General features: G+C 41.3%; 1 protein-coding gene across 2 annotated transcripts in view; it reads left to right on the top strand.

Annotated features, from left to right (window-relative positions):
• HOMER2 (homer scaffold protein 2) overlaps positions 1-20,681 on the top strand; it is a 59,800-nt gene extending 39,119 nt beyond the window's left edge. For both annotated transcript variants that reach the window (XM_086757416.1, XM_086757415.1), the window contains exons 3-9: positions 4,021-4,152; positions 10,734-10,826; positions 12,159-12,298; positions 13,830-13,986; positions 16,275-16,385; positions 18,870-18,950; positions 20,392-20,681. In XM_086757416.1, coding sequence (XP_086613542.1) covers positions 4,021-4,152; positions 10,734-10,826; positions 12,159-12,298; positions 13,830-13,986; positions 16,275-16,385; positions 18,870-18,950; positions 20,392-20,580 — 903 coding nt within the window. In that variant the 3' untranslated portion in view covers positions 20,581-20,681. The remainder of the gene's footprint in view (positions 1-4,020; positions 4,153-10,733; positions 10,827-12,158; positions 12,299-13,829; positions 13,987-16,274; positions 16,386-18,869; positions 18,951-20,391) is intronic.
• The last annotated feature ends 2,108 nt before the right edge of the window (positions 20,682-22,789 follow it).

The following is a 22,789-nucleotide window of genomic DNA, read 5'->3' on the forward strand; positions in this document are numbered from 1 at the left end:
GCTGTGTGCCAAGCCAGCAAACCCCCGCGTGCTGCTCCAGCTCCGCTCCCTCTGCTCCAGCCAGCCGACATGCAGAGTCACCTCACGTTAATGAAGCAGTGACTTGGGAACATGGATTTTCAGCAGCCACATTGGCTTTTCCACTTTAATGCAGTGTTGTGATACAGGGGTGTGGGAGGGGAACCCTTTAAATACTTGAACCTCCCCTAAAAGAAATGGCAGCTGTGTAGATGGGCACTGCTCACACATTGCGAGCAGCATGAGCTGCCAATACATTTTTTTCTTTTTTTCCATTCTATGCACTCAGGTCGTCTTGTGACCTCTCCCTGCTTGATTTATTTGGCAGCTTCTCTCCGTGGGAAGGCAGCGGGATGGGTGTGTTACAGCCTATGAATGTTCTGCTCTGTGCCAGCTTATTTGCATTCACTTCTATCTGATGAACATACCCGGTGTGTTTCTAAATGTCTGCAGTCATTTCTGGTTGATGTACTGCTACCTTGTACTGTGAAAACTCTTCTGTGTCATCTTTAAATAAAAATTTATATCTGTCAGGATTGTTTTTCTCCCAAAGGAAGTGAAATTAGTGTGAGATTTTGTTTGGTTTACGTGGATGTATCAGGAATGTTTGCCATCTGATACGCTTGCATGTAGATGAGAGCAAAGGCAAATATTTTGTTTAACTGCATGTAGACAACTCAGTCAGTATGATGAATGAGTTTATTATTCTGTAAGGTGCTTATTATATTATGTTCCTCTTTGCCTTTGTCTTTAGGGAGAACTCTTTAACCACTTCAGGGATTGATTGTATTTGATTAGAGAGTAGTTTGTCTTTGGAATCCATTATCCTGGATGAAAGTCCACAAGTTTATTTGGTTTTTCTGATGCAGCTAGAATTGTATCATGTGTGTATTATACAAATGAGGACCAAATGCAAAGTTATTTCGTCAGAGCCCATTTGAATTGATGAGTGGCCTTTTCTTACTGAATTATAATACTGGATTGCCATTAGGGGTGGAAAAGAGCCCATGGGCTCATCCTGCCTGCAGCAGCTTACAAGTCCTTTCCCTTCTGCGCCTTTCCTCTCAGTTCCTTCTTCCTTTGAAACTTGAAAATTCTGGCTCATCCTATCATGAAAAAATGAAATTCTCCCAGTTTGGCTGAACATTCCTTCTGCAGTGGCCACAAAGGCTTCCCCTGTCTTCTGCCCCGGCTGGAGACCTTCTGCCTGGGAAGTGGAGAAGTGGTGGGGAGTACTTTCCTTCTGGTCTCGTGTAGCCGAGGGTGAGCCAGCTTTGAGAGGGGGGGATAGGCTAGATTACTTGGCAGGAGTGGTTGCAAGCCTTGCTTTTTGTTGTTCTTTGAAATCATAACACCTTCTTTCTCCTGAACACAACCGACATAATTGTTCCCTGGCCAATGGAGTATCTCTGCTCTGAAATGGTGACCAGATTTCCATGGGAAGTGAATGGACAGGCTGGTGCTCCCAAAGTTTAATGGTACAGCATCTTCCTGCAAGTGTGACAGAGCAGCGGGGTGAGGATGGGGAGGAAGAATAGATGGATAAGCGCGAGGTTCTTGCAGCATCTGGCTCCTCTGAACTGTTTCCATGAACTCTGATTTAATCTCCTAAGGTTTTACTTAGGTTTTCAGTTCTCCTTAGGAATGCAGTGTTTCTGAAGTGTCTGACTGACAGAGGAAGATTTAAGGGAAAAAAAAAGTTAAAGCCAGCTTCCAGGCAGTTTCACTAATTGCAGCTTATTATAAATTTAACAGATGAACTGTCAGTTTCTTGAAGGTGTGTGATCACCACAACCTTTTGTTGGATTCTGCACTGGCTGGAGAAAAAATTAACCTCTGCGGTGCTCAGCTAATGCAGTTCTTTTCATCGCTCAGTAAGATGTTCCTTCGTTTGCAATTTGTGGGCTTCATTGTTCCTTTTATCATGTCTGATAACATTGGTCTGTGATCTCAAAGATGTCTTTGGTGTGTCTTTTTATATATTTGTATTTACTAAATGATTATTGTAAGAGATGTGGAATAATTTTATTCTTCTTTGAGTCTGCTTCCAGGGAGTGAGGATTTTGCTTTTCAATACCACTGGTCGTTTCATTAGTTTTTCCCCACAGATGTCTAATTTGATAGGCACAGTAGGACTGCAGTAATACTTTTTATCACTTGAAATTTCTGGGTATTTCAGAGCTTCTAAAATAAATTCTTTAACTTGAGAAGCTAAACATTTGTAAGGTCTGGTGTAAGATTTTTAAAGAAGAAATATACATATAGCACTTTCCTTAAAGTTTTTGGAAAGCATCCTGACTTCTCTGGATTGGTGATAGCTTTTCCTCCTGTTCTTGTGAGTCGCCGTATCATGCAATCCTCCTGTCATTGTACTCCCTTTGAATTGTCAAAACCCTACATAAAAACTTTGATTTTTCTTTTGATTTAAATCTCTGCAGTCACACTTAGGTTTTATATTGGCTGTGTTTCTGTTGTGTGACTTGGGCAGAGGAGAGCCTATCTGGGCAGCTTCGATTATCCCTCTGCCTATCAACTGGCCGTTCAAAAAGGTGTTTTGACCCTGAAAGCTGATGTCTGTATGGCGTGTGGTGGCCAGCGCTGGTTGCAGAGTTGCCTCTCCTCCTTTCCCACTTTGATTCTTCCCATGCAAAAACCAATTTCAGGAGCATCCGCCACCTGGGCCTCCTCTCGTTTGATCCCCTTGGAGAAACTTTCAGCAGTAGGAAATTAGAGGAAATGGTGTGTTTATTTGAAAGCGATGATGCAAAAAGAGGGAACCAGTGAAGCTGAGCAATTTCTAAGAAAGCAAATAAAAGCATCAGCATAGAGATCAGAAGTTAGGGAGGGGACGCGCGGGCAAGTAAAGATCTTTCTCTGGTGAATTTAATTCACACTTTTTGCTAAATGTAAATGATAGCTTAGGAAAAAAAACTGCTTGGAATACATAGTAAATGGTGTTGCCAGGATACTTCCTGATCATGTTAATTAAATTGTCCCACAGATTTGGCTTAATTACTGCATAATTTGCATATTGGAAATGATGGTACGCATTACTAAAGAAAGCTCTTATTCTGTTAGCAAAAAGAACATTGTACATGAATTAATTTCAAGGGGAAGGAGTCTCTAGATTCATATAATGATGTATCTTGAAGATAAAGTTAAGATTTTTGATAATGAACTGACACATATCTCATTCCCTCTTGCAAGATTACATTTTATGCTTGTTGCACTAAGTTCCTTAGAGACCTTATCCCAACAGCCTTCCTCTTGTTGGCTGTTCTTTAGTGACAAGAACCACTGTTGCTTTCAAGGTTGCTGGTGGTGAAGCAGACGTTAGTTAACTGATGTAAAGTGGCAGAATATTTGTCTTGAAGAGGCCCACGTTTAATACTGCCTGTGCGTTGCTGGTGATGCACTTCACAACCCTCCCAAGTTAAACTCACTATTAAGCTATCAGTTTCTCCTTGTCTTGTATTTTTTTTTGTTGTGGTTTGTTTTTTTTTTTTTTATTTCTGACATGTCTCTGGTATCCTACTTGTGGAGGTCTGAGGCCAAATGGAGAAATGCAGAAATATCTCTTTGTTCCTCCAGTCTGAGGGCAGCTGTTGCTGGTGGACACCCTGCTTGGAGACCTCGGGCCGTCCCAGGTGCCTGGCAGGGTGGTGGGAGTAGCCTTGTGCCTTTGTAACACTGGAAAAGGAGGGGTTTGCATCTGCAGTTCTGTCTCTGCTGTTGCTTTGAATTCAGTGATGCTCCTGCAGTGATGTTTAACTGCAGGTCCACAACAGAACATTGGAAAAAGAAGACAAAACATGAAAATTTCTATATGAAGTAAGACAAGATAGAAATTGTGTTGTTTTGGGGAAAAAAATCTTCTGAATACAGCAATTTCCCAATTTAGACTGCTGATTGCTTTGGATGATAGGATCCTATCGTTGCTAGGATATGTATTTCCGATGTGGCTTCCACTTTTTAATTCTTTTTTGGTCTGTTTTTAAACAGGTGATCATAAACAGCACAATCACACCTAACATGACCTTCACTAAAACATCACAGAAGTTCGGCCAGTGGGCGGACAGCAGAGCCAATACTGTGTTTGGTTTGGGCTTCCCCTCGGAGCAGCAGCTGACAAAGGTACTGGGGCTCACTGAATTCCTGCAAAGGCTGTCTTGTTTCTTATTAATGAGGATTTGCATATACCCATCTGACCATTTCTGAGCTGGTCAGCTCTGCCAGGGCTGTTGGCCTTAGGGTTGCCTAATGTGTCTGAAAGAGGAAGTTGCTGTCCCAGGCTCAGAAACGTGGGTTTTGATGACTTGCTGCAGTTGGTAGCTGAATGAGGTAAAGCAGGTGCCAGCCCCTGGGGCTTGCTGGTGCCCTGGTTTTGCAGATACCACAGTTGGTGGGGCTGTGCGCTCAGGAGGCTCAATAAACTGATCTGGGTTAAAATAATACTGCATTTTTGACATTTCAGCTCAGTGATGTGATTTGCAGCCCTGACCCAAAGTGGTTTTATCACAGATCTGAGGAGGAGGCGGGGAGTCATGGCAGAGATGCAGGATGAGAAGCCAGGGAGGGCTGGTGCCAGGTTTGCTGGCAGAGCTGTGTCTTGGAGCTGCACCCCAGACGTGCGTCTGGTATTAATTCAAAGCTTCCCTGGACCAGGGACTGGCTACAACACCAGGCTTGTAGAGTCTAGAGCTGCCCATTGTCATTAATAACCAGCAGTTTAAAATACATCCTCTGTCATTAGATCAGTGGTCTCGCCAAATGCTCATCAAGCTGCTGAGATGTTTGTTTGTTCATTCAGTAACAAAACCCCTACTTATCTAACACATGGTTGACACTTGAAGCATGGCTACTTGGCACTGGTTTTTGTCAGTTAACTCAACACTGTGTCCTTGGGCACGGCACAGGTTGCTCTCGTGTTGCTGTCCTCTTGTGTGCTTTGATATGAAAAGAATCAAGAGATTCTTTTGTGGTGTCTAAAATAGCAAAGGCAGACCATTGCAACGGAAGGAGGACCTTTCCATCAACTCAATTGTTATAGGAATTTATTTTACTAAGTCTGTCTTACTGAGTTTTTGCAATTTCCAGAGAACTGCATTTTTTGCAAGGATTTTTTAAAGGTAAACCATATTTTATTTTTCACATTAAATTATTTTTGTACTTGGAATGTCCATAAAGGTGGCATGGCAATAATCTGCTCTTCTGGGATGCTAAGGCCACCTAACCAATCACATGCAAAACTGTTTTTTAAAACTGAGATGCTGGTACTGGTTTTGTTTTATGATGCTTCATCAAGGGTAGAGGACTGCTCATTTCACCTATGGGCATTCTCCACTCCTGTGGCAAGGAGATGTTCATAGCAGCTAAAAAAAGTATTATGGGAATATGGGAGGATTAAAGTGGACCTAGGGGAATAGTTTGTTTTGAGTTAACAAATAAGTGTGATACAGTGCAACCTCTGGACACCACATGAAAGAATTAGCACCTCTGGATAGTAATTTTTAATCTCCGGTTACTGAAGTCACACCTCTGCAACGTGACAGGTGGCCACATGGCACCTCGGTGCTGGCTGGGGTTAGACACACATCATGCACTGCGTGGGGCAGCGTGATGCTGAGGCTGGCTCAGGAGATGAGAGCTATAACAAGGCACGAGGTCCTTGCACCCTCATCAGAGAGATTTTACCAAATTCTCCAAAACTATCCAGTAGTACTTAGAAGAAATTTAATGCTGGTATCAGAAAGCAGTTCTTTATTGTTCATGTGGCCAGACTCGAGCCAATCTGAAAAACATATTGGGTGGGCACAGGGGCCCCAGCACCAGCTGTGTTTCTCTCCAGATCAGGTTGCACATCTGTTTGCACTGCAGGATCTGCTGCAGAGCCCGTTGCCGATAATACAGCCTTCTACTTGCAGAAAAGGCAGAAGTCAGCAGAAAGTCTTTTTCTGTTCAGAGTATTGAAGAGAAGCTTAAGGGGAGCACTTCTGAAAATGGCTTAAGATGATCTGTTTAAAAAAGAAACCTGACAGTTATCTAGCTGGAAAGTGTAAGAAAACCTGGTTTGTTACCATCATGCAAAGCAATGGGGAAAAAGATATCCCTTCTCATCAAGGCTCCTCAGTTTAATTATTGAACCATTAGTACAAAAGATTAGAGATGGTGGAGAGATTACAGACATATAAGTGTATTGGGAATAGTAAAATCAAGTTTCATTTTATGTTGATATCATTATACTCTTATAAAAGATATAAATTAATGCTTGACAGTTTTACTGGAAATAATTGAAGCTTTTAGTCAGGAATAGGGAGGTCACACTAAAACTCCTCTAAACCAGAGATCAATAGCCCTGGCTTTAAATAGATAAATAAATAAAGCTGGAACACGGCTGCTGAAAACAATGAAAAATAATGAGAAGAGGTTAGCATGCCTAAAAACGTCTGCATTTTAAAGTATATTGGTTGGCCTAATAAAAGGTATTGCCTCTTTGTAATGCCTTGCTTCTCTTGAGATACTTAAGCATTAATCCATACCTATAGGGAAAAGCAGTTCAAATTAAACATGAGCCATTAATGAAAACTGCATTCAGTGACCTAGTAACCTAATTACCATTCACATTGATTGGGAGAATCCCAGGGCTTAAAGTTGATGTCCTGCTCAGGGTCCTTCTCCCCTCTTGCAGGACTCGCTGACCCTCCTGTCCCCCCTCCCCACCCTGTGCATCAGAAAGGTCTCAAGGCATTATTCAAACATCGCTATGGCCAAATCGAAATAGGAATCAAAAGAGAATTAATGGTGTGCCTGGGTGTGATGAAGAGGCAGGGCTGGTGCTGTAAAGGTAGTTATGTGTTTTGCACATGAAGCAGTTAAGTAAAATTTCTGCTATCATTCAAGATGCTGCGATGCAGACATGCTGTCTGAGGAGCTGTAGGTAGCCAAGGGCATAGGGACAAAGATTTATACAGGTGAGAAACCCAGTAAACCCAGACTTTGCCCGTCATAAAGCATCTGCATCCTGCATCTGAGGAGCACTGACTTTATTTCTATGTGTGCGTGCACACTGCGTGTGTGGTATTTGCCAGGCACTGAGTCATAGGGGAGAAAGCTCAGAGCAGAGCCTGCCCCCAGCGCACAGCGCAGCCCCCCAGCCCCAACCGGCATCGGCACTGGCAGTGCACTGGCTGTGCTGGAGAAAATCGCCAGCCCCTTGCTGGAGTAAATACTCGTGTTTGCTGCCCATCTGCCTGGTACTGAGGGCTCATCCAGAGAAAACCTCGGTGGCAGAGCTACATGTGTGTTGTGGGTCACAGCACATCAGTGCTCCCAAACGGGACCATCGTGCCACCCAGTCTTCTGCAAACCGAGAGGGCGATGAAAGATTTATGAGACAGCTTTGGGTGGGAGCAGCTGTTTCATCTATCTGACAGTGGCACCATTTTTCAGGAGGAAACGTAAAATATTATGCCAGATCAGGAGCTTAAAATTTACACACACAAAATAGTGCTTTCTAAAATGTTAAGAAGGTCTATTTAAATATATATATGTTTCTGTAGGTGACAAGCTGGCTGCAGATTTGAACAGCCTTTAGATAATTCGTGCAATGCACAGCAGCATCCTTGAGTCCCCACTAAATTTCACCGGCCAAGACTCTCAATCAAACTGGACTCATGGGCTGCAGCAGCCTTAGACTAAAAGGCTTCACAAGTGTTGGGAGCAGCAGAGCTTTTCCATATTGCAGCTCAGTCTCACGGCTTCCTGGGGCATGGGGAGACACATCAAATAATCCGTGATGGACTGTTGGAATAGTGTTTGGTTGGCATTTCTCCTACTCCAGTGGGTTTTTTTGCTAATTTTGGGGAACTTTGAGGACAAGGCTGGAGGAAAGGGAAGATGAAGAGAGTAAAGATGGACAGAGAAGGAGCATGATGATTTTTTTTTTTTTAGTCAATTTGAGGTATTTGTACATACATTGCCCCTTGAAACCACATTTACCAGGTTTTCATTTACTAAACAGAAGATTATTTCACTTTTTTAATTTCACATTTAAAAAGCACTCCCTATTGTTGCAATGGTTTGATAACTCAAAGTCGGCTTAGATCTTGGAGGTGGCATGTGATTTTTGTAGTAGCAATTATTTGTCATTTATTTCTGTTTGGAACAGAAGTAATCAGTTACTGGAGAGAAAGCGTCTCTCTAATTTCTGCCAGTGATTAGACCCTGTGGCTGTGCCGTCACTCTCAGTGATGGCCTTGGGATCTGGGTGGCTTCAGAAGCGCCTGGTCTGCTGCTGTAGCAATTAGCATTGGTAATGCTGCACAAGTTTGGGCTGTCACCACCGTGTTGCTGTGCTCAAAAGAGTAATCAAGTGAAAGGCTTTAATTTCATAACAAGCCAAGTGATCCTCTGTAGCTTTTAAAAATAGACTGTTAGTAAAATCTAGCAGTCCTTAATTAGCTAAGAATAAAAAAGAAGTGGCAGCAGAACTCTTTATGGACTGACTGGTTTCAAGTGTATGGGGTAAAAAAAAAAAACCAGACAGTCTTTCACCACCCTTTCTGTTACAGCTGTCTTGACGATTGTAACAAAGACAAGAATGAAGGGTGATATTTTGACTCTTAAAACTGAAGATCTGTCACTAAGATGGTGAAAACGCAATTATTTGTATTTGTTTCTAAAAGCAAATATGTTAAACACACGTGTTGGTAAACTAGAGACATGACAGAATTCTATCATGCGATGAGATCATTATCAGTTTTATGTTGAAAATTAGTTTTGCTCAGTCATATACTTTTTTTTTTTTGTTATGGAAACGTGGAAAAATGTCATTTCCTTCTTAGCTCACATAATTTTTCACAGCAGTCTCCTGTGTGCTTTATGAAGATAGTTGCAAAAATAAAATTTGATACATCGTTTCCAATTCTTTTTGTCTTTTCATATTTCATCTAGTCCATGAAGAACCCTCATCAATGTTTCATACTTGCCCATAAAGATTTACTGTAAAAGAGAGACTCAAACCAGCCCTTTACTATTGGCAAGAAACCCAAGTGTAGAGCTCACTATTGATACAATATTTTAGAAATAATTAGTTTGTTACAGTTGTTTTGTCACAGCAGGCGATGCATTTTGTGTAAAGTTGGAATTAAATCAGTTAAGGCGAAAATGTAATGTACTTGTTCCTAATGATCTTTATAGTGCTACAAAGGTAATCAAGTCGTTTGTGCGTGTAGTGACTGCACACGCCGTCAGATAGCAACTGCTGCCATCCCAGAGCACGTACTTTGCATATGCAATTTCAGCTCTTGGATAGAAAACAGCTGGATTTGAGAGCTTGCTCTTCATTCATAAGCATCGTCACAGATCGTAGTCCACACCCAAAATCTCTTAGCTTTAAGAATGTCCTTGACAATAGGATTTAAGATGTCCGTGTGGTTGTTGGAGATTTCCATTCAGTGTGTGTTACACAAAACACAGGTGCTTCCACATATAAATCCAGATTCCTCCTAGACCAGCTGGTGATTTGTTTTATCTATCTTCATAGTCCCAGTATCTTACTGAGAGAAAGCACGCGAAATACCTGCTGTAAATCTAAAAGTTAGAAGATAAGATTAGTACATGGATAATGATTCTTCCCATTCCTTGACTATAAAATGTGGTGTGTGTTCATGCATTTATCTACAATTTTGTCATAAGTGTTTGGAATTATCTGAGGATCTAATGGCAATTCTTTTGTTCACAAACTGTGCAATAAAATAGATTTATTTATATGTACTTCTAATGTGTCTTTCCTTTGTAGTCTTTCAAGTTTCTCAAAACACAGATAAAAGCAAGACCAAGCTGCTTTAGCAGGAAGACAAAGTTACCCATTCTTATACAGGATACATCTCAATTAATTTTTTTGATGCCTTTTCTTTCATCTTAGCAATCCTCCTTTTAAAACTTTAAAGACTGTTTAAAGTGTTTAAAGCCACACAGCCCTGACGGGCTGTTGTAACACTTGTGCCAAACTGGCTTCGGAGCAGCTGTCCTACAGCAACTGGTAGAGATTGGGATTGTTATTTTTCATCTTCATCTTTCCTTTCCCTGCCTCCTGGAGTGTGATGTAACCCTCTTACCTGAAGCATTTAAGCCTTTCCTTGAAGTCTTCTACCTTTATTTTTGCCAGTAATAAGAAAATTAGACCAGAAAAGCTGTGTCTTCATATGGCCTCATCGTACTTTCAGATCTACCTTTTTCTCCCTCTTGATAATTCCTTGCTCACGTCCTGCAGACGTCTCATGAGCTCATTTGTGGGGTGTTTTTTTTTTTTAATTACTTTATCTTAGGAATAAAGTCACTGATATTTTTTTTATCCAAACATATGTCTTTTATACTTTTAACTTTAATGGACTGTCAACATTGAGTAAAACAGAGGAGGAGGAGGAAATAAACAAAGCCAAATAAAACCAGAAGACACTAATAGCTCATTTTTCTCCATGAGTTTTTACTGTGATCAGCCAGAGCTCCAGAGATGTCCCTCTTTTAGAAACACCCCCATTCCTTTTGAAAGAACCTCCCTGCCAGAGAATTAAAATGTTTTTTCTTGCCAAAAATTTTAAATTATCAAAATTAGTTGTTCGCTTTTGGAGATCTATGAACTATATAAATATAGTAATCTGAACAGTTTAATAGATGATAATCATTTTAATAAATATCTTCCATGCTTTTTCCAGTTTGCAGAGAAATTCCAAGAAGTCAAAGAAGCTGCCAAACTAGCAAGAGACAGATCTCAAGAGAAAATTGAGACCTCAAGCAATCATTCCCAGGTTTGTAATTTAGCTTTAATACCTGTGTGCATACAGGATAAATAATTTAAAGTTAAATTTTCTAATGGACTGTACCAGCTTCTGGCAGCAAGTTTAAAGTATATAAAATGAAGATTGTTGAAAGTAATTGTCAGCTGCTGGACATGAACATTGTCAGAGGAATATTTTTCATCCGTTCATGCTCTTTGCCTTCATTTATATCTCATTTTTTGCAGCAGTTCTGGAGCTGTTATAACTTTTTTGGTAAGAGGAAAAGCTATACATCCTTTGATTTGTACTTTTACACATAGTTTCGATCACTGGAAAGTAAGTTAGTGTAGTGCTTCAGCAGACAGTAAAGGAGATTAATCGAGATACTTCTTTTTGTCATCTGCCTCATCTGCTTTTGTAGGAGTTCAGTTTGCCCGTGGAGAAGCTGACTCTGTGGCCGTAGTGTTTCCTTGCCTGGGTGTGACTGGTGGAAAGCTGTGGTGTGGGAGCAGAGGCAGTGCTTTAGTCAGGGTGTGGAAGAGGCATGTTGCATATTTGTGCAATACGCTTTTCCAGACAGCACACCTTGATATAGCCAAGTGCCTCCGTGTGCAGGGAGATCTGAGTTTCTTACGGATTGAGGAAATGGAGTGTTGTCCCAGTCTCTCTGTGTGTTTGACTGTAGTTTCATAGGCATTGCATTTGGTAAGAGTGAACCCTATTCAGTGCACATTCTTGGCCTGGGCTAATGTTTGGAGGAAAGTTAGACAAATTTTAATCAGAGAGAAATTCAGATGCACGATCCAAAAAAAAAAAAAAAGCTGCTGAATGCTCTTAGTCTTGCAGCTCTTGGGATCCACAAATATCGGTCTAAGAGTCTGACGTTGGATATTCATTTTTTAAAGACTTTGGTCGTGGCCTTTATGGTTCACTTTGTTCTCTGTTGGTGGTCAGCACCGAGTGGTGTATGAATGGTATCCCTTTGGAGGAGCAGTATCTTCTTTTTTTATTTTTGGCTTGGACTTTGCGTGTTTCCAGGTGCACTGTATTGTTTCATTATCTTCAAAAAACAAACAACCTTTAGAAAACACAAGCCTTGTCAGTTAAAACACTTTAAAATATTTTTTGAACACTTTAATCTTCCATTTTGTGTATCATTATAATTTTTTCATTCTTTTTAACCGGACCAGCTTTGCAGCCAAGATGTAAAAGGTTTGTTTGTTACCGCTGTTCTGCCAGGAGAGCATACGCAGCCTATATCTCACCAAGGTTGTGTAGCATCAAGATTACAAAGAAATTGGTGTTGTGGTGTTGCAGGAGATGCAGGAGGTACCCAACGTTCATTTGTGTGTTGTGCTGCAGGAATCTGGACGTGAAACACCATCTTCGACTCGAGCGTCTAGTGTGAACGGGACAGACGATGAGAAGGCATCACACGGTGGTCCTGCTGAGGCACATCTCAAGTCTGAGAATGATAAATTAAAACTTGCTTTAGCCCAAAGGTGAAGTTCTTTTAATACCTAAATTGCATTGAAGTAGCATGCTGTAATTTTCTGTTGGCTAATGGTATTAACAGAAATTATTTAAATGTAATTGCATTAGTTTCAAATAAGCAAGTACCTCCTGGTATCCAGTTGAGAGATATTTACCATTTATTTTTTTCCTGATCTAGTTCATGATGAAATAAGAACTTTTCCACTCTGCTGATGCCAACTCTTATAGCCACTTTCGTTTGTGAAGTTTTAGAGCTGCAGAAATAATGTTAAAGCCATGGGGTGCAATTGCTACTGATAACATGTGGAGCTGATCTCTTCTTCCTCTTTGAATATGCTACATTTACTTTGATGAAAATAGATATGGATATTTAAAATTATGAAAGAGAATGAATTCAACTGTAAAAAGTTGAAGTGAGAAATATAATTTCACCGGGCTGCTTAGAAGGGGGATGTTTCTAAAGCTGTGGATGATGCCCCCTGAAGTAATATTTTTTGCTATTTGCTTTGATAAATTATTTGAAAATGCTGAGAAGAGTAATTTGCAGCCATAGTGAAAATACAGGCATTGGAATATGCAAAGTTACAACATTAAAATAGAATAATTCTCTACTGGGATCTTGCCTTGTCTGCCTCTTGCATGTGAATATATCTGTGAATGGAAAGAAAATCTAACAGGATCAAGCTACTCTTAAAAAGCTATTTAAAAAATAAGGCAGCAGTGCCATAAGCAGCATTACCCAGTGAGTGATTCTAAGGTTGCATATATAATATTTGCAGTACATCATCTTTCTTTATTGACATTTCAATAGTGTAACCTATTCCAAATCATAATATTTGCTCATTCCTCCTGCTGAAGACACCTCCACAGGCAAGTAGCAACCAGCATGTGGGGACTTTCAAAGCCTTCCTTCCTTCCTTCCATTCACTCTCTAATCTCGTGCTCTGCGCTGCAACTTGAAGCTTTGGGGAATGAGCGGTTTAATTCTTCAGCATGTTTTAACACTTCTATATTTAAGGCATTAGAAAAAAAAAATCAAATATAGGTAGTGTCAACCCCCTGACATCTTCTGTTCTGAATTGTTGTACCATCTGCAAATGTGTAGAGTTGAGTTGTTGCATGGGTACCACGTCCCTGGGCGTGCACTGCAGTGGGCGCGCAGCGAGGCAGAGCTGCGCCGCTCTGGAAGCAAGCGCCGGCCGAGCACGTCACTGGGGTGAAACGGTTTGCAAACGGTGGAGAGCTGGAGTTGCTAGCTTAACCCGGTAGCTTGCTTTGACAGCAGGACTTTTGTTCCAGAGGCACAGGTCACTGTTGCTGGAGTTGACAGATCCCTTTGTTTTGGCAGAGGCAGTCAAATTAAGGCTTGTGTTCTCCTTAGGCAGGCGATGGCTAAAGGCGATGGCATGTATCTGCGTACACTTCGTCTTGTAACAGCTGGTTATTGGTAAACTTGGGGATGAGTGTGCTGTCAGGTAAAGCGTGAGTATACGCAGGAGCATAAGGTGAAGCCACCTAATGCCACCCTGGTTTTCTCAGTTCATGCAACGTGAAGAAGTGGGAGACGGAGCTGCAGACGCTGCGGGAGAGCAACGCCCGGCTGACCACGGCGCTGCAGGAGTCTGCGGCCAGCATCGAGCACTGGAAGAAGCAGTTCTCGGCCTGCAAGGAGGAAAACGACCAGCTCAGGAGCAAGGTAGCAGGACATGCCCACAGCAGAGCTGTCTCTTCCAGTGAGCTGCTCCTGCCGCTGCTCTTTCTCTTGGATTTTGCTGCTTTACCTTTGTGTGTGTTATAAGATGGATTTTTGTCTTTGAAAGGGAGGTGGATGGGGGGTTAAGGCAGCTGCTTCCCTCTGCGCCCAGTGGGCAGGGAGGTTCAAAGAGCTGGGGATCAGTGGGAGGACGGGTGCTGCTCCATTGCACGAGGCTCCCTGCCTCTTGATTTGGGAGACTTGGTGTCCGCAGGGGCTGCTGGCTGAGGTGATAAAAGAGAAAGGTTTTAAAAGTTCCTTTGAAAGCTCGCTTAAATACCATCAGGTCATCAATAAGCAGAAAGCAAGGCTATGGCCTGGTTACCCACAGCAAACCAGGCTGGGAACTACTCAGGATGAGAAGTAAATCCTGATGGCGGGCAGGGGAATCGGGATGTGAATTATGTCCTCAGCACCATGGGCTGTGAGCCGTGTCTTCCAGCGACAACGCCAGGCACATCTCATCCAGGTAACTGCCAGGAGGCATTGTCAGAGGCCTTTTCCCCTCTGTTACTGAGCACAGTGTTTCTCAGTAGTGCAAGACCGAGGGTGAGCAGCAGCTACAGTAGAGAATGATTGAGAAGTTTAAATTTTTAAATCCTCCGTTTGGAGTAGTCACTGGAATTGTCCCTCAGATAATTCCATGCTATCTGTCAGGAGCTGGTGGCAGCCCCAGACTGTGCTGGCACCAGCCTGGGTACAGGGCAGCCTGGTTTCCGTGAGCACCGCTCGCAGGGATAATTCCACTCTATTCATCTTACATATCTTTGAAAAAGCTGGACCCTTTCCATACTCGCTTAGATGGGTCACTCGGCCATTGGGTGTACAAATCAGACTGTATCGGTCTGTGAGGATTTTTTTTTTTTTTTGTTTAGTGTTTGCTTTCAAAGAGGGGAAGGAATTTTGTATCTTTTTTATGTCAGTAGGCTGCAAGCAGTATTCAGGTGTTGGAGGTGGCCTGGATTGCCTGTCAGCACTGGAAATCCACGTGGAGCAACCTTTTCGCCAGGCAGATCCTCCCTATCTATTTGCATGTGCACAGTGATAATTCAGAGACAAACCAGAGCTGTATTAACTGATGTTACATTAACAAATTAATATTAATTGTTACATGATTTGGGTTCCTCTATCCAAAAGAGACTGGATGTGGGAGAAGTGAGAGACTGGAACAGTATAAGAAAATAGCATAATTTGCTATTTTCTACTAATTACTAATTTGTGGGCTTTTACTTTACTGTTGCAGAGGAAAGTTGTTCTCATTAACATAAACTGATGAAACATTCCACATCTCAGTGGCTGTAGCCTAGATATGAAGAGATTATCAAAACTCTGTCTTACTACAGCTGCAAAGTCATCGTACCGGTGACTAGCCGGGCTGTGCAGCAATGCTGGCTGTATCATGTGCTGTCTTGTATTATGCAGAGAGGTTTTCTGAGCTTTTCCCCCAAGTAGGTTCCTTGCTCGGCACGCATGCTCCACCACTGCAGTGCCCTGGGAAGTTCCTTCTCCTTTATTAATTGGGTCAGGATTTTTTGCATATTGCTCTACCTTCAGATGAGGGAAGTTATAATCCCAAAGCAACATGAAGCTGAGAATTAAAATACATACTTTAATGAGCTGGCTCATTGGCCTGTGGGAAGTGCACCTCCTGGGAGCTAAGTCCAGAGCTGGCAGGAGGAGGTTCAGAGAGAGCAAAGCACATCCCTGGGCGAGAGAACAAAGCGGCGTACGTTGCTCTGAACTGTTTCTTCCTGCAAAGTTTTGATGTTGTGTCCCTCATACTCCAGCTAGAATAATAAGCAACCCCTGAGGAGGCAAAGCTGGGAGCGCTGGAGAGATTTCTTCTCCTTGCTGCGTTAAGAAAACCCATCCCTCATAGTCTTGTGTTGGTTTCATAGAAGTGAAGTGCAGATTTTATCCCCAGCCCCACTTATTTTAGCAGCTCAGTGTTTTGCGCAGTCTTGAGTAATTATATGAGATACTGTGCAAGAGAATAAACACAGTCCCAGGGCTTCCTAGTGGATGTGTAAATTGTCTCTCTTTAAGGAAAGAAGCAGTAATTTTGTTGCAGTGAATCAAGTGCTATGATCTAGGAAACAGATCCATGACAAATTAAAATTGTCCGTGCTTCCCTCTGCTCAATGGAGCAATTCCCCTTTACATCAGTTGCGGTCTGCCCCAGATTTCTAGACATTTGAAAAGTTTTGCCTAATGTCTGACGTTTCTTAAAGATTGAAGAACTGGAGGAACAGTGCAATGAAATAAATAAAGAGAAGGAAAGAAATGCACAGCTGAGCAGACGTCTCCAGGAACTGGAAACAGAGCTTCAAGACAAAGAGCTGGTAAGTGCCCTGAACACAAAAATGACGTACTTTAGAGTCTGAGTGGCTCTGTCTGCTTCTCACTTGGGGTGTAGATTTATGGACTGGCTCACCTACAACCAGAAGTCCAATGTCTCAGGGTGTAACTCATTTCTAGATTTTCATGTACAACTCCTTAACAGTAGTTTGATAGAGTTCCTCAGTCTCAATGTCATGATGTGTTAAGCGCCGTGACAGCACACTTTAATTTGGCAGTGGCTAACAAACACAGTACTTGTATGTATACAACAGTTTACTGCTGATAGAAGAGCTGGAGTGGTGAAACAAGTTGTCCAAAGCCAGACAGACGTATGCGGAGAACAGAGTTTTGGTTGCCAGTCACTGTGTCCTGAATTCCCACAGACATCATTTACAAAATAACTTGGCATTTACGTAACAAGTCCTGTTTCTTTATCAGGATGGCTCATAGTCTTCAGCTTTGCTGTTTTACGGTCTCCCTCTGATCTCAAGGGTAATGCCAAGAGTGAGAAATTCAGATTTATTTAGAGTACCTCAGTTTGTCATTTTTGACATAAAAGGTGTTCATTTTTCTAAGGAGAATAATGTTGATGGCTTGGAGCCCCTGAACACTGGGGAAAATAATGGGATCCTTGGTTTTTTCATTTGTTACAGTGACCAAATGCTCTGTGCTGGCTGAAGAGAAAAAGCTGTCAGCAGGTGCAGTAAGGTTTGCCATGTGCCATTACTGTATCTCTGCTGGTGCTCTTAAAAGCAGTGCTGTTAAGGGGTTTTAAGATGGCACAAGGAAATCGTTTAGGGAGATGGATTTTGATGCACTGTTATAAATATAATATGTTTTTCAGGCCCATATTTCAAAGGAAAATGTCATGCTTTCTTCCAAGCCTTTCTGTGGTAATAGCATGTATAATAACCCTTATTCTCTGCCAGCCTTTTCCTCAAGATTCACATTTTTTACAGTACCAAATGAACCAGAAAATTGATTGACTTGTGAATATTATATGCCTATCTTCCATTTACACTGACAGTATCCTAACTTGTTTTCAAACAGCGTACTTACATTAGCAGGTTCTTGATTAGGTCTAAACCACCCGTAAGTAACCTTTACATGGTTTGCAATTCAAACCAGCATGAACCTTGCTCATGGACGTTGCTGTGTAAGAGGAGCTGCTGATATCCTCCTCATGAAGGAGAGAGACATTTAAAGACATGGGAGCCAGGACAGAGCTATCTAACGGAATATTTATATTTTTATATGTACACCATATGCCATGTGCTATATACTGTACATATAGTATGTGTATAGATATGCACACACTATATTATAGGATCTATAGTAAGTATACAGTATAGTAGTGTGTGCATATCTATATAGTAAGTATATATAATATAATATATTTATATTTTGAGAGATGAACCTGCAGGCATTATTTGTGAATATACAAATATATATGCATGGGAATCAGGGCAACTTGAGAAAAAAATGTTATTGTTTGGTTCTGTGGAAGAGCTTGACTTATGGATTCTGTTACACTCCTATTGTTCTCTAAGTTGATCTGTTAGGGAAGAAATCACATTTCACAGCCAAGAAATCTGCCTTTCGGGTAGGACTGGTTTTGCTGTCCTGTGTCAGTACAGCTCAGGGAGCTGTGTACGAGTTTACTCTTGAGACTGTCACCTACATGGGCAGTTTCTGGAGGAGGCTCTTACACTCTCTTCAGGGCACAAAGTTTCTCTTGGACCTGCAAATGTGCTTTTCAGATGCTCTGACAATCCTTCTGTAAAATGTACAGGCTTTCTTTGAGTCTTTCCCTACAACCCACATTGGTGGTGTTGGTTTGTGGTGTTAATGCATTCAGCTCTCTTAATTTCCATCAGAGACGTGATCTCCTATCAAGTCACATTGCTCTTTTCATGAAGTCCTTTCAGCTAGTCCTCTCAATTTTCGTAGGGATGCCAGAACCGAATACAAATTTGGGGGGGGGGGAGGTTCTCGGAGCTGTACAGTGGAGGAGAGCCCATTACAGCTGTGCTCTGTAATGATGGCTCTATATATTCAGCTCGTAATGCCACTGGCCCTTTTTTTGCTGCCACGTATAATTTAAATTCATGTCTAATTTGCTCTTTGCTACCATCTATAAATTGCTTACAGCATTACAGCCCTTCAGGTTTCTCTCTTATTGAATATATCTTTTGCATAGGCATGTGGTTTAGGTTAAGATTGCATTAATATAATTAATGGCATTCATGCTAGAGATTGGATTACATTGTCTGTTTTAGAAATACGAAGTCAAATATATAGTGCCAAAATGTATTCTAGTAGAAAATTAGCATGTGTTTTGGAATGCAGACATGCTATTTTGATTATTTTACATCAAAATACTGTGCAGAATACAATAAAATATGCAATGTCACTTCATATTCTCAATTTTTATTATGTTTTAAATTGAGACTTGCATTAATTTTTTTTCTTTTATATTTTCAAAGGAACTGGAAGAGCTGCGAAAGCAGGGGGAAATTATACCACAACTAATGTCAGAATGTGAATCTGTATCTGAACAATTACAGGTACAGTTTAGCAATGAAATTAATTCTAAAATAGTTGATACATTTATTTTCTTTCTCATAACTGTGTGCTTTTTTTCTGTTCAGACTTCAGTGTTTGAAGGCAAAAGAGCTCCAGGTTGTAAAAACAAAATATACTAATTACATGTAAAATACACCATGCCCTTCCCAGCACAGGAGTAATTAAATAGCTGCATTTCTCTGCTTTGCTGTTTGCAGAAATTGGTTTGCCTGGGATTGTATTGCATCTATCTCCAGCAGATAGATGAAGGCATCCTGCAGATTCCAGGCTATCCTATATCCTGTATTTCTGCTGCTCCAGGCATGGGGAGCCGCACGGCAGCCATGTGTGTCGAGCAGCTCTCTGAGACCTGCGGCCAATTGCCGCAGTGGCACCAGGGAAGGCTTTTTGGAAAGAAGCAGATGAGCGTAGCCTCACCAGGGGAAAAAGGGTTCACCTGAGGATGCATTTACATGCTGTGTCATTCCTTTCCAGCAAAGCGTGGCTCACTGTGGCTTGGTTTTGGACATGGGGCTCCTCTCCTGGGAGGCGCTCACTCGGAGCAGAGTGGTTTGGGCTGCAGGAGTCCTGCCCCAGCTGCAGGCTTGGCTTTGGGCATCACTTGTTAAAGTCAGGGCTTATCAAATGCAGAAAATTATATGGGAAAGGAGAACAAATATAAGCAGTCTCATCAATGAAATCAAATTTGATCAATCAAATAAGCCATCACCTTGATAATCTAAACAATCTGAAATCATTTAGAAGGCTGTTGAGGAGTGCAGATGATTAAAATAGTTAAAATACAAATTTTGTTTGATTCAGTATGGTAAAGTATGCTGTCTATAGGGTTTGGTGAGAATGAGCCTGTGCTTATATGCATTAAATAGAGAACAATAGGCAGAAGAGCTAACGAGAGGGGAAAATAATAGAACAAACTGCAGCAAGGGAAGTGTTATGTGGCTGCCCCATTCTTTGCCTGAGTGTTCACGCCAAGTGGAACTTTAAAAAAATACCGATAAATCCAAAAGTGCTGAATAAAGCAATATTATTCCTCGGGCAGTATTTTCTAAGCTTGTTTTTCAAGGTTAAACCACCATAGATAATTCTATATGTAATTGATGGCACAGTGTCTAATTCTGCAACTGTAGCAATGACAGAAATATATGCACAGTGTGTGATTTAAATCCAGCTGAATTTTAAGATATCATCTGAATGACAAAATCTGATGCAAAGCGTCTTTTCCAGTTAATCTGTGTCCCTTCCTGCGTGGGCTTTCTTTCCTTTTAATCTGACTAGCACATGTCGCTTGCTCTGAGGTGCTTAATCAGTTTGCAGAAGTCGAAGGAAACTTTTCCAGCCTGACTGCCATTTCTTGCTTTACCCTGTTAAATGCTGTTTGTCCTTCTTCTCTATGATCATCTCATTGTCTCTTTTGTCTTTAAGGCTGCTGAGAAAAAGAACAAAGATCTTGAAGAGAAAGTCAGAACGCTAAGGACAGAAGTTGAAGAGAGCAAACATAGGCAGACCAACCTTAAAACTGAATTAAAGAATTTTTTAGATGTACTAGACGGGAAGATAGATGAATTACACGATTTCCGACAAGGACTGTCTAAACTTGGGGTTGACAATTAGATGGCAATAGATATTTTTTTTTTTTGTAATCTAGGGTCTGGATGTTTGATGTTTTGTTGATCCCAAAAGTGTGTTTTACAAAATATAACTAGAATGTTCCACTTGTTTGCATTGTTTTTGTACATAGAAGCTGAAAATTTGCTGTGGGTTTTTGTTTGTTTGGTTTTTGTTTGTTTATTTTCCAAACCAATAGTGCTGCTCACTGAATTCTGTTGAGATTAGAAACTTTCTATATTGCTGCTCTGGCTTTGTGGGGCTGGGAACAGGTAGAGGGTTCTGTCTCAGGAATCTGGAACTAGATCTACCTTGAAATGAATATGCAGTTAGTTGTTGCAGGGAAACTTATATCTTTCTTAAGGGCTTTTGCAACCATAGAAACAGAAAACAAGTCTTTTTCTTGTCCGGACTATCAGCACTCCTAGCAACATCCACTTTTATTCCTTGGTGGTGCAGAGAGAAGATTAGGTGGAGCTCCTGCGGTTTGTAAAATGTGCCTGTGATGAGCTGCAGCCAAGTGAATCACTTCACACAGATACCAGTATCTTTAGGGACCACGTCAATCAGGCCTGATTCACCGAAAAAAAATCCGTGGCTTTCAGATAACCTCTGATACAGGTTGCATGTGCTTGCCTGGACCCATACAGCACAAAGTCAACGATATAGAAATGGATTTCAGCTCTTCAAGTCATGCATCTTATCCAGTAGGCAAGGACAGCTTCTCTTGCTTAGCAAGATCATCTCTCTTTGGCCTTCAGTTTTGAACCAGTATAGTTCCATCATTTTGTGCATCCCTGAAAAACGCCCACCTGAGTCTTGGGACCAGCTGTTTATTTTAAATAGCAATATGTTGCTGGTTTGTACATAGGTCGCGTGCACCTCTGTGCAACTTGATCACTGTTGATTAACCTCTGCAGTAGTGAAGGAGACGACATTGATCTGAAAAGCAATATAAGATTGCTTGAAGGTGTTTCTCAGAAGAAATTTTCTGCCCAGGAGACTGGCAGGGTCATGACCACATGAAATCAAAATTCTTTCCTATGATTTCTGCATTCTCACCTCGTGTATCTTGACAGTAGGGTGGGAATTAGTCACCAAGTTAGACTGTCCAACAAAAACCCCAACCCAAAAGGCAGAAATGCTTTTGTATTCTCAGACTGATTATTCAGCAGCTCTAAATGTTTTGAGAAATGCAAGGTTATACGATGAGCTCCTGTGAGAAGGAAGTTCACTTCATCGTGGATGGGGATGTAAAAAGGGCCAGAGAGGAGAATTCAGCCCAAGTTTTGCTATTGCCCCTAGGACTGCCTTCAGCTTCTTTCTCTTCTTTCTCCATAACCTGGTTTGAGAGTCTGTTTACATGAGACACACATCTGAATTAATTCAGGAAAGAACTTTTGTTTATGTGATATTATTATTTGCTTAATTCAGGCAAAATCTTGGTTAAGCACCATGTTAGTGCATTCCAGTAGTGACTGATATAAAATGGCCGTGCTTTTCTTTATTATTATTATTATTTAGGAGCTTTTTTCTTTTCTTGGCACATGTCAATTATGAAAGTGACCTTTAAAAGAAAGGTGGGTTAGAGATGAAACATGCATTGAGTACTCTGTGCACATGGATCCCTGCCTGCTGTTGCCTCTTGAATTTTAGTTTCATCTCTTACTGTTGTGTTATCTTAATTGCCTGGGTTTTACTTCTTTTAAATAACGGATATGAAGCTGGGACCTTTCATAACCATTATGACCATTTAAGTCTCTTTTAAAAAATTGCTGTAGGCTGTTGATACTTAAAAATAAAAATCAGGTACATAGCATGTAGGCGTGTGAAAATTAGACTTTACCAGCGTGGAAGATTCAACAGTTGCATAATGTGGGGTTAGATCAGACTTCTCAAAATTGAAAATTACGTCAGAACCTGCGTGTGGTTGTGCACAAGTAATCTCCATTTTTAGTCTTTTTATTTTATAGCAAGTCAGATAGACACCATCATTTAGCAGGCAGTTCGTTCTGCTTCTCCTCTCCTCCATGCTCCTTCAGAATTGCTGAACTGCCACTGGTCCCTGCGTCAACTGGGAGCCAGGGGACAACACAACCAAGAGCTGCAAGCAATACAGGTAGTCAGGACCTTCCTCATCATAGTGGTTTATTGCTTTCACACCAAAGACCCTGCTCCATCTTCTGTTTCCTTTTTCCTGTTGAGTATCGTAGGG

Source organism: Chlamydotis macqueenii, chromosome 12 (assembly GCF_036417535.1).
Source record: "Chlamydotis macqueenii isolate bChlMac1 chromosome 12, bChlMac1.mat, whole genome shotgun sequence".
NCBI lineage: Eukaryota > Metazoa > Chordata > Aves > Otidiformes > Otididae > Chlamydotis > Chlamydotis macqueenii.